The sequence below is a fragment of the Giraffa tippelskirchi genome, chromosome 5 (genome assembly GCF_054371585.1).
Source record: "Giraffa tippelskirchi isolate mGirTip1 chromosome 5, T2T-mGirTip1v1.2.pri, whole genome shotgun sequence".
Taxonomy (NCBI): Eukaryota; Metazoa; Chordata; class Mammalia; order Artiodactyla; family Giraffidae; genus Giraffa; species Giraffa tippelskirchi.
This window is the reverse complement of record NC_137279.1, coordinates 142767682-142780328: the sequence shown is the minus strand read 5'-3', so window position 1 is coordinate 142780328 and position 12647 is coordinate 142767682. Positions and strand designations below refer to the sequence as shown.

General features: G+C 39.8%; 1 protein-coding gene across 2 annotated transcripts in view; it reads left to right on the top strand.

The window, feature by feature from the left end:
- Positions 1 to 12647, top strand: part of GIPC2 (GIPC PDZ domain containing family member 2) — a 91617-nt gene that overhangs the window by 65545 nt on the left and 13425 nt on the right. For both annotated transcript variants that reach the window (XM_081491816.1, XM_081491817.1), the window contains one exon: positions 888 to 969. In XM_081491816.1, the coding sequence (XP_081347942.1) occupies positions 888 to 969 (82 nt within the window). The remainder of the gene's footprint in view (positions 1 to 887; positions 970 to 12647) is intronic.

The following is a 12647-nucleotide window of genomic DNA, read 5'->3' as shown; positions in this document are numbered from 1 at the left end:
TATGTGTTCAGGATGTTTTACTCTTGGGGTGAGCTCTGCCCTTTTCAAGGCACACAGGACCCCTTGAGATCTAGTCATGTCTGGCGCTCTATTTCCCATCACATGGGATGTCTTGCAGTCCCTGTAAACTGCTGTACTTTTCTATCAGACTCTGTGACCCCACATAGACTTCATGTCTCTATTGTCTTCTATCTGTCCTGGTTTATCTGACACCAGTTAATTTTGAAAACACAGTTCTTAAGTCACCTTTCTGAAGTCTTGCTGGACTCTTAGAGATTTAAATTTATTTCCACCGGGACTTCCCTGGTGGTCCAGTGGTTAAGAATCTTCCTGCTTATGCAGGGGGCCTGGGTTCTGTCCCAGCTCTGGGAAGATCCCACATGCCATGGGGCAACTAAGCCTGAGTGTTGTAACTACTGAGCCCATATTCTAAGGTCCGGGAGCTGCAACTACTGAGCCCTTGAACCTCAGCTAATGAAGCCCACACACGGCAAAGAAGACCCAGCACAGCCAAATATAAATTAATAAAAAAATTTATTGCCCCTGTGACGCCTCCATGCCTTTGACATCCTTTAGAAATTGTCCTTGTTGTGGTTAAATAGTTATTTATTTTCACATCTCTCTCCCTTCAAGATTGCTAGCTACTTGGAGACACCTTTCCTAGTTTTTCTTATTTGCATCTATAATACCTAACCACAAACACTAAAAATAAGTATTTACTGCATTGATTTGTATTGAATTTCAGGCCGCATTCTAGGTATATTTCCGTTAAAATTAGCTGAAGTACACAACCAGGAACCGGCTCCACTTCTGATTTCCCCCATGTATGCCCCAACATTCAAGAGATTGCATGTAAAAATGTCTTATTTTTCTTTTCTTCCATAAAGCCTTCTGAAACCAAAGAAAAGGCAATTGGAAAGGTTGATGATCTTCTTGAATTGTACATGGGAATTCGAGATATCGATTTGGGTAAGATTATACTGTTTAAAAAAGTCTTATATGTCTTTTTTATGGAACTTAATGCTTATTTATGTCTTGCTTGCATTTATAGTCAATTATACTTTTCAAGGTAAAAAGTATTTGTGGAGTGATCAAAAGCATAATGAAAATGAAGATAATATATAAAAGTAAAAAAGAACACTTGGCCCTTATCCCTTACTAGTTTTGAGGCCTAAAAGCCAAGTCAACTTTTCTAAACCTCAGGGTTTTTTTTTTTTTTACAGGAAAATGTTTAACTATTTTTAAAAAGTTGAAATATAGCTGATATTACAATATTGTGTTTCAGATGTACAGCAGAGTGATTCAGTTATATGTTGATATCTATTTTAGCTTCTTTTCCATTATAGGTTATTATAAGATATTGAATATAGTTCACTGTGCTATACAGTAAATCCCTGTTTATCTGTTTTATGTATAGTAGTGTATATCTCTTGCCTGGAAAATCCCATGGACGGAGGAGCCTGGTAGGCTACAGCCCATGGGGTCGCTAAGAGTCGGACATGACTGAGCGACTTCACTTTCACTTTTCCCTTTCATGCACTGGAGAAGGAAATGGCAACCCACTCCAGTGTTCTTGCCTGGAGAATCCCAGGGATGGCGGAGCTTGGTGTGCTGCCGTCTATGGGGTCGTGCGGAGTCGGACACGACTGAAGCGACTTAGCAGCAGCAGCAGTGTATATCTGATAATCCCAAACACCTAATTTGTCCCTCCCTCCCTTTCCCCTTTGCTAACAGTAAGTTTGTTGTCTATGTCTTTGAGTCTGTTTCTGTTTTGTGTATTAGTTCATTTATATTATTTTTTAGATTCCACTTGTAAGTGATATCATATGATATTTGTCTTTGTCTGATTTACTTCACTCAGTATGCCAGTCTCTAGGTGTTAGCATATTTTTCTTTATCTGTCTTACTTCCACTTATGTTGCTACAAATGGCAATATACCATTCTTTTCTGTGACTGAGTAGAATTACATTGTGTGTGTGTGTGTGTGTGTGTGTGTGTGTGTGTGTATGTATATATAGATATCACATCTTTTGTATCCATTCATTTGTCAGTGGACACTTAGATTGCTTCCATGTCTTGGCTATTGTAAATAGTGCTATAAACACTGGGATGCATGTATCTTTTTGAATTAAAGAGTTTTGTTTTCATCTTTTCTGGATATATGATCAGAATGGGATTGCTGGGTTATTATTTTTTCAATTAAATTATTTTAATTGGAGGCTAATTACTTTACAATATTGTAGTGTTTTTTGCCATACATTGGCATGAATCAGCCATGGGTGTACATGTGTTCCCCATCCTGAACCCACCTCCCACCTCTCTCCCCATCCCATCCCTCAGGGTCATCCCAGTGGACCAGCCCTGAGCACCCTGTCTCATGCATCAAACCTGGACTGGTGATCTGTTTCACATATGATAATATACATATTTTAATGCTATTCTCTCAAATCATCCCACCCTCACCTTCTCCCACAGAGTCCAAAAGACTGTTCTTTACATCTGTGTCTCTTTTGCTGTCTCGCATATAGGGTCATCATTACCATCTTTCTAAATTCCATATATATGCATTAGTATATTGTATTGGTGTTTTTCTTTCTGACTTACTTCACTCTGTGTAATAGGCTCCAGTTTCATCCATCTCATTAGAACTGATTCAAATGCATTCTGTTTAATAGCTGAGTAATATTCCATTGTGTGTATGTACCACAGCTTTCTTATCGATTCATCTGTAGATGGACATCTAGGTTGCTTCCATGTCCTGGCTATTGTAAACAGTGCTGTGATGAACACTGGGGTACACGTGTCTCTTTCAATTCTGGTTTCCTTGGTGTGTATGACCAGCAGTGGTATTGCTGGGTCATATGGCAGTTCTATTCCAGTTGTTTAAGGAATCTCCACACTGTTCTTCATAGTGGTTGTATGCATTCCCACCAACAGTGTAAGACGGTTCCCTTTTCTCCACACATAGTGGTTGTTTGCATTCCCACCAACAGTGTAAGATGGTTCCCTTTTCTCCACACCCTATCCACCATTTATTGTTTGTAGACTTTTTGACAGCAGCCATTCTGACTGGCGTGAGATGGTACCTCACTGTGGTTTTGATTTGCATTTCTCTGATAATGTGTGATGTTGAGCATCTTTTCATGTGTTTGTTAGCCATCTGTATGTCTTCTTTAGAGAAATGTCTGTTTAGTTCTTTGGCCCATTTTTTGATTGGGTCGTTTATTTTTCTGGAATTGAGCTGCAGGAGCTGCTTGTATATTTTTGAGATTAATTCTTTGTCAGTTGCTTTGTTTGCTATTATCTTCTCCCATTCTGAAGGCTGTCTTTTCACCTTGCTTATAGTTTCCTTCATTGTGCAAAACTTTTAAGTTTAATTAGATCCCATTTGTTTATTTTTGCTTTTATTTCCATTACTCTGGGAGGTGGGTCATAGAGGACCCTGCTGTGATTTATGTCAGAGTGTTTTGCCTATGTTTTCCTCTAGGAGTTTTATAATTTCTGGTCTTACATTTAGATCTTTAATCCATTTTGAGTTTATTTTTGTGTATGGTGTTAGAAAGTGTTCTAGTTTCATTCTTTTACAAGTGGTTCACCAGTTTTCCCAGCACCACTTATTAAAGAGATTGTCTTTTCTCCATTGTATATTCTTGCCTCCTTTGTCAAAGATAAGGTGTCCATAGGTGCATGGATTTATCTCTGGGCTTTCTATTTTGTTCCATTGATCTATATTTCTGTCTTTGTGCCAGTACCATATTGTCTTGATGACTGTAGCTTTGTAGTGTAGTCTGAATTCAGGCAGGTTGATTCCTCCAGCTCCATTCTTCTCTCAAGATTGCTTTGCATATTCGAGGTTTTTTGTATTTCCATACAAATTATGAAATTATTTGTTCTATTTCTCTGAAAAATACCATTGGGAGCTTGATAGGGATTGCATTGAATCTATAGATTGCTTTGGGTAGTATACTCATTTTCACTATATTGATTCTTCCAATCCATAAACATGGTATATTTCTCCATCTATTTGTGTTATCTTTGATTTCTTTCATCAATGTTTTATAGTTTTATATATATAGGTCTTTTGTTTCTTTAGGTAGATATATTCCTATGTATTTTATTCTTTTCGTTGCAATGGTGAATGGAATTGTTTCCTTAATTTCTCTTTCTGTTTTCTCATTGTTAGTGTATAGGAATGCAAGGGATTTCTGTGTGTTAATTTTATATCCTGCAACTTTACTCTATTCATTGATTAGCTCTAGTAATTTTCTGTGGAGTCTTTAGGGTTTTCTACGTAGAGGACATGTCATCTGCAAACAGTGAGAGTTTTACTTCTTTTCCAATCTGGATTCCTTTTATTTCTTTTTCTTCTCTGATTGCTGTGGCTAAGACTTCCAAAACTATGTTGAATAGTAGTGATGAGAGTGGGCACCCTAGTCTTGTTCCTGACTTTAGGGGAAATGCTTTCAATTTTTCACCATTGAGGATAATGTTTGCTGTAGGTTTATCATATATGGCTTTTATTATGTTGAGGTATGTTCCTTCTATGCCTGCTTTCTGGAGGGTTTTTATCATAAATGGATGTTGAATTTTGTCAAAGGCTTTCTCTGCATCTATTGAGATAATCATATGGTTTTTATCTTTCAATTTGTTAATGTGATGTATCACATTGATTAATTTGCAGATATTAAAGAATCCTTGCATCCCTGGGATAAAGCCCACTTGGTCATGATGTATGATCTTTTTAATATGTTGTTGGATTCTGTTTGCTAGAATTTTGTTAAGGATTTTTGCATCTATGTTCATCAGTGATATTGGCCTGTATTTTTCTATTTTTGTGGCATCTTTGTCAGGTTTTGGTATTAGGGTGATGGTGGCCTCATAGAATGAGTTTGGCAGTTTACCTTCCTCTGCAATTTTCTGGAAGAGTTTGAGTAGGATAGGTGTTAGCTCTTCTCTAAATTTTTGGTAGAATTCAGCTGTGAAGCCTGGGCTTTTGTTTGCTGGAAGATTTCTGATTATGGTTTCGATTTCTGTGCTTGTGATGGGTCTGTTAAGATTTTCTATTTCTTCCTGGTTCAGTTTTGGAAAGTTATACTTTTCTAAGAATTTATCCGTTTCTTCCAAGTTGTCCATTTTATTGGCATGTAGTTGCTGATAGTAGTCTCTCCTGATCCTTTGTATTTCTGTGTTGTCTGTTGTGATTTCTCCATTTTCATTTCTAATTTTGTTGATTTGATTCATCTCCCTTTTTTTCTTGATGAGTCTGGCTAATGGTTTGTCTATTTTATTTATCTTCTCAAAGAACCAGCTTTTAACTTTGTTGAGTTTTGCTATGGTCTCCTTTGTTTCTTTTGTGTTTATTTCTGCCCTAATTTTTATGATTTCTTTCCTTCTACTAACCCTGGGGTTCTTCATTTCCTCCTTTTCTAGTTGTTTTAGGTGTAGAATTAGGTTATTTATTTGACTTTTCTCTTGTTTCTTGAGGTAAGCTTGCATTGCTATGAATCTTCCCCTTAGCGCTGCTTTTACTGAGTCCCATAGGTTTTGGGTTGTTATGTTCTCATTTTCATTTGTTTCTATGCATATTTTGATTTCTTTTTCAATTTCTTCTGTGATTTGTTGGTTATTCAGAAGCATGTTGTTTAGCCTCCATATGGTGTTATTTTTAATAGTTTTTTTTTTTTTTCTGTAGTTGACATCTAATCTTATTGCATTGTGATCAGAAAAGATGCTTGGAATGATTTCATTTTTTTTGAATTTACCAAGCCTAGATTTATGGCCCAGGATGTGATCTATCCTGGAGAAGGTTCCGTGTGCACTTGAGAAAAAGGTGAAATTCATTGTTTTGGGGTGTAATGTCCTATAGCTATCAATTAGGTCTAACTGGTCTATTGTATCATTTAAAGTTTGTGTTTCCCTGCTAATTTTCTGTTTAGTTGATCTGTCCATAGGTGTGAGTGGGATATTAAAGTCTCCGACTATTATTGTGTTACTGTTAATTTCCCCTTTCATACTTGTTAGCATTTGCCTTACATATTGCGGTGCTCCTATGTTGGGTGCATATATATTTATAATTGTTATACCTTCTTCTTGGATTGATTCTTTGATCATTATGTAGTATCTTTCTTTGTCTCTTTTCATAGCCTTTATTTCAAAGTCTATTTTATCTGATATGAGTATTGCTACTCCTGCTTTCTTTTGGTCTCCATTTGCATGAAATATATTTTTCCAGCCTTTCACTTTCAGTCTGTATGTGTCCCTTGGTGAGTCTCTTGTAGACAGCATATATAGAGGTCTTGTTTTTGTATCCATTCAGCCAGTCTTTATCTTTTGGTTGAGGCATTCAACCCATTTACATTTAAGGTAATTATTGATAAGTATGATTCCATTGCCATTTACTTGTTGTTTTGGGTTTGAGTTTATACACCCTTTCTGTGTTTCCTGTCTAGAGAAGATGCTTTAGCATTTGTTGAAGAGCTGGTTTGGTGGTGCTGAATTCTCTCAGCTTTTTCTTGTCTGTAAAGCTTTTGATTTCTCCTTCATATTTGAATGAGATCCTTGCTGGGTACAGTAATCTGTCTTCTTTTTTTGGGATGCCTCTGATTCAAATGTTGACATTGTCCCAGAAGTCTCTGACGTTGTCCTCCTTTCTTTTAATTCTTTTTTCTGTTTTCCTCTCTGCTTCATTTATTTCCACCATTCTATCTTCCACCTCACTTATCCTATCTTCTGCCTCAGTTATTCTACTGTTGGTTCCCTCCAGAGTGTTTTTGATCTCAGTTACTGCATTATTCATTATTGATTGACTCTTTTTTATTTCTTCTAGGTTCTTGATAAACATTTCTTGCATCTTCTCAATCCTTGTCTCCAGACTATTTATCTGTAACTCCATTTTGTTTTCAAGATTTTGGATCATTTTTACTATCATTATTCAGAATTCTTTCTCAGGTAGATTCCCTATCTCCTCCTCCTTTGTTTGGTTTGGTGGGCATTTATCATGTTCCTTTATCTGCTGAGTATTTCTCTGCCTTTTCATCTTGTTTAGATTGCTGTGTTTGGGGTGGCCTTTCTGTATGCTTGAAGTTTGTGGTTCCTCTTTATTGTGGAGGTTCCTCCCTGTGGGTGGGGTTGGATGAGTGGCTGGTCAAGATTTCCTGGTTAGGGAAGCTTGCATCTGTGTTCTGGTGGGTGGAACTGGATCTCTTCTCTCTGGAGTGCAATGAAGTGTCTAGTAGTGCGTTTTGAGGTGTCTATGGGTTTGGTGTGACTTTGGGCAGCCTGTATATTAAAGCTCAGAGCTATGTTCCTGCGTTGCTGGAGAATTAGCGTGGTATGTCTTGCTCTGGAGCTTGTTGGCTCTTGGGTGGAGCTTGGTTTCAGTGGAGGTATGGAGGGTTTTGGATGAGCTCTTATCGATTAATGTTCCCTGGAGTCAGGAATTTTCTGGTATTCTCAGATTTTGGATTTAAGCCTCCTGCCTGTTGTTTTCAGTCTTATTCTTACAGTAGCCTCAAGACTTCTCCATCCATACAGCACCACTGATAAAACATCTAGGTTAATGGAGAAAAGATTCTCCACAGTGAGGGACACTCAGAGAGGTTTGCAGAGTTACGTGGAGGAGAGAAGAGGGATGAGGGAAATAGATGTGACCAGGAGGAGAAGAGGGAGAATCAAAAGGGGAGAGCGTAATCTAGCCAGTGATAAAGTCCCTATGTGCTCTCCACAGCCTGGAACACCCAGAGAGGTTCACGGAATTACATAGAGAAGAGAAGAGGGAGGAAGGAGATAGAGGTGACCAGGAGGAGAAGAGGGGAAGTCAAAAGGAGAGAGACAGATCTAGCCAATAATCAGTTCCCTAAATGTTCTCCACAGCCCAGAATACCCAAAGAGGTTCACAGAATTAAGTAGAGAAGAGAAGGGGGAGGGAGGAGATAGAGGTGACCTGGGGGAGAAAAAAGAGAATCAAAAAGGGGAGGGGGCAATCAAGTCAGTAATCACACTCCTAAGTAAAAATGGGTACTGAAGATTGGATTCTTAAAGGTACGAAATTGATAACAAATACCAAAAAACGAAGATTAAAAATCTAGAGTAGAGGTTAGACTCTCAAAAATACAATATTAAAAATACAAAACAAAATCACAAAAATTATAAAAAATATATATGAAATTTGATTTAAAAATAGGGTCTTTTTTTTGCAAGGTAATAGTAGGTTATAAAAATGAAAATTAAAGGAGTAATAAAGGACTTAAAAATAAAAAAATTTAAAACATTAAAAAAATGATAATAATAAAATATATCTAGGAATTTCTCTGGAGCTGTTGCGGGCAGTGTGGGGTCAGTTCAGTTTCAGATAGTTCCTTGTTCCAGTTTATACTTCGCAAGGTCTATAGGCCCCTTCCAATATAGTCGGTGCTAACTACAGGGTTTTAAGATGTTGCACCTGTCACTTCCAAAGTGGTTCCCTCTGTTTATTTTGGCTTCTTCTGTTTGCAAGTCTCTTCAGTGTCTAATTTCCACCCTGACACAAGCGGGTGAAGGTGGTCACTTTTTTAAGCTCACTTGTTCAGTTGTGCTGTGGGAAGGGAGGAACACTGCAAACAAATATCACTGGCATGTGTGGGGAGTGCTTGCAGTGTCTGGGCCACACTGGGTTTGCCCCCACTCATGGCGTGTGCGCTTTCCCAGTCTACACTGTTCAGGCTCCAGGTTGCTCTGCAGGGGAACTGTCTAAGGCAGGCCCTGGGTTGTGTGTACTTCCCAGGTCTAAGCTGCTCAGGTTCAGGTTCTTGGGTACTCCACAAAGGCGTTTTGTGCCCTTCCCAGGTCTGAGAAGCTCAGGTGACCAGGAGCTTGGCGAGCACACTCTCCCCAGCTGGGCAGTGTGTCTTATCACTTCCCTGGTCCAGCTGCTAGGTTTCCTGGGTGCACAGCAGGAACACCATCTCAGGTGTGCCATGTGTCTCCTCTGAGGAGCTGATCTCTGGCTGCAACCCTCCTGGCAGATGTCAACTGTCCAGGATCCCAGGAAGACTTGGTTAGCAACTGGGAGCCTGCTCACAGTTTGGTAGAGGATGACATCTCTGGGGCCTAGATTGCCCCTTTCCAGCTCTGGATGTCACCTGCCTGCCTCTCTGCCTCCATGGGGGTTGGGCCGGTCCACAGCTGGCTAGCTCTCCTCTGGTATCCGCTCAGTCATTTGTTCTGTGAGCGGCCTGGCAGTGCCTTAGGCTAGAGCTTTTCCTGGGAAGGTTCTCTCTCTCTCTCTCTCTTTTTTTCTCTCTCTCTGGCTATCCCACAGTTTGGGTTGCTATCTCATGTTAGCTCCCTCAGATTTCCCTCAGGGCATTCAGGCCCGGTCCTTATCCTAAGCAATGCAGCCTGCACCTCCCTGTTCAGCCCCCACTTGCTGGTGGCATATGCGAGCATCTGGGCTACTTCTCCGCTGGGAGTTGCAGTTAGGAATGTAATCTGTGGGTTTTATTTATTTATTAATTTATTTTTTCCTCCTGGTATGTTGCCCTCTGAGATTCCAAAACTCCCCACAGACCCACCGGTGAGAGGGTTTCCTGGTGTTTGGAACCTTCTCCTGTTTCACGACTCCTTCTCTGGGACGAGTCTCCGTCTCTAACTCTTTTGTCTCTCTTTTTATCTTTTATATTTTGTTCTACCTCCTTTCGAAGACAATGGGTGCCTTTCTGGGTGCCTGGTGTCCCTCTGCCAGCGTCCAGAAGTTATTTTGTGGAATTTTCTCAGCATTCAAATGATCTTTCGATGAATTTATTGGGGAGAAAGTGGTCTCCCCATCCAATTCCTCCACCATCTTAGGACTGCTCCTCCAGATTGCTGGGTTATATGGTAGCTCTACTCTTAATTTTTTAAGGAACCTCTATTCTATTTCCACAGTGGCTGTACCAATTTACATTATCACCAACAGTATAGAAGGGTCCCATTTCCTTCACACCCATTCCAGCATTTGTTATATGTAAACTTTTTGATGATGGCCATTCTGACTGGAGTGAGGTCACCACATTATAGTTTTGATTTGCATTTCTCTGATAGTTAGTGATGTCAAGCATTTTTTCATGCGCCTGTTGGGCATCTGTTTGTCTTCTTTAGAGAAATGCCTATTTAGGTCTTCTGTGCCAGTTTTTGATTGGGTTGTTTGTAGTATAGGCTATTTTAAACTTCAGATTTTAATCTATAAATAATATTTCCTGCATAAGGTATTTTTTGTTTTATGGACTTAAATGATATATATGATGATAGATGTTAATTTGCTTTACTGTGGTGATCATTTAACAATATGTTCAGTTCAGTTCAGTCACTCAGTGGTGTCCAACTCTTTGCAACCCCATGGACTGCAGCACACCAGGCTTCCCTGTCCATCACCAACTCCTGGAGCTTACTCAAACTCCTCTCCATCCAGATGGTGATGCTGTCCAACCATCTCATCCTCTGTCGACCCCTTATCCTCCTACCTTCAATCTTTCCCAGCATCAGGGTCTTTTCCAATGAGTCAGTTCTTCCCATCAGATGGCCAAAGTATTGGAGTTTCAGCTTCAGCATCAGTCCTTCCAATGAATATTCAGGACTGATTTCCTTTAGGGTAGACTGGTTGGATCTCCTTGCAGTCCAAGGGACTCTCAAGAGTCTTCTCCAACACCACAGTTCAAAAGCATCAATTCTTCAATGCTCAGCTCTCTTTATAGTCCAACTCTCACATCCATACATGACTACTGGAAAAACCATAGCTTTGACTATGTGGACCTTTGTTGGGAAAGTAATGTCTCTGCTTTTTAATATGCTGTCTAGGTTGGTCATAGCTTTTCTTCCAAGGAGCAAGTATCTTTTAATTTCATGGCTGCAGTCAGCATCTGCAGTGATTTTTGAGTCCCCCAAAATAAGGTCTGTCACTGTTTTCATTGTTTCCCCATCTATTTGCCATGAAGTGATGGGACCAGATGCCATGATCTTAGTTTTCTGAATGTTGACTATAAGCCAACTTTTTCACTCTCCTCTTTCACTTTCATCAAGAGGCTCTTTAGTTCTTCTTTATTTTCTGCCATAAGGGTGGTGTCATCTGCATATCTGAAGTTATTGATATTTCTCCTGGCAATCTTGATTCTAGCCGTGCTTCATCCAGCCCGGCATTTCTCGTGATGTACTCTGCATATAAGTTAAATAAGCAGCATGACAATATATAGCCTTGATGTACTCCTTTCCTGATTTGGAACCAGTCTGTTGTTCCATGTCTGGTTCTAACTGTTGCTTCTTGACCTGCCTGCAGATTTCTCAGGAGGCAGGTCAGGTGGTCTGGTATTCGCATTTCTTTAAGAATTTTCCACAGTTTGTTATGATCCACACAGTCAAAGGCTTTGGCATAGTCAATAAAGCAGAAGTAGACGTTTTTCTGGAACTCTCTTGCTGATTCAATGATCCAGCGGATGTTTGATCTCTGCTTCCTCTTCCTTTTCTAAATCCAACTTGAACATCTGGAAGTTCATGGTTCACGTACTGTTGAAACCTAGCTTGGAGAATTTTGAGCATTACTTTGCTAGCATGTGAGATGAGTGCAGTTGCGTGGTAGCTTGAATATTCTTTGGCATTGCCCTTCTTTGGGATTGGAATGAAAACTGACCTTTTCAAGTCCTGTGGCCACTGCTGAATTTTCCAAATTTGCTGGCATATTGAGCACAGCACTTTCACAACCTCCTCTTTTAGGATTTGAAATAGCTCAACTGGAGTTCCATCACCTCCACTAGCTTTGTTCATAGTGATGCTTCCTAACGCCCACTTGACTTCACATTCCAGGATGTCTGGCTCTAGTCCAGTGATCACGTTGTTGTGGTTATCTGGATCATGAAGATATTTTTTGTGTAGTTCTGTGTATTCTTGCCTCCTCTTCTTAATATCTTCTGTTTCTGTTAGATCCATACCATTTCCGTCCTTTATTATGCCCATCTTTGCACGAAATATTCCCTTCAGTTCAGTCGCTCAGTTGTGTCCAACTCTTTGCGACCCCATGGACCGCAGCACTCCAGGCCTCAAGACCTGGAGTTTACTCAAACTCATATCCAATGAGTCGGTGATGCCATCCAACCATCTCATTCTCTGTTGTCCCCTTCTTCTTCTGCCTTCAATCTTTCCCAGCATCAGGGTCTTTTCCAGTGAGTCAGTTCTTCCCATCAGGTGGCCAAAGTATTGGAGTTTCAGCTTCATCAGTCCTTTCAATGAATATTCAGGACTGATTTCCTTTAGGATGGACTGGTTGGATCTCCTTGAAGTCTGAGGGACTCTCAAGAGTCTTCTCCAGCACCACAGTTCAAAAGCATCAATTCTTCTGTGCTCCACTTTCTTTGTAGTCCAACTCTCACATCCATGCGTGACTACTGGAAAACCAGAGCTTTGACTAGGTAGACCTTTGTTGGCAAAGTAATGTGTCTGCTTTTTAATATGCTGTCTAGGTTGTTCATAATAATATTCCCTTAGTATCTCTAATTTTCTTGAAGAGATCTCCAGTCTTTCCCATTCTATTGTTTTCTTCTATTTCTTTGCATTGATTACTGAGGAGGGCTTTCTTATTTCTCTGTGCTATTCTTTGGAACTCTGCTTTCAAATAGGTATATCTTTCCTTTTCTCCTTTGCT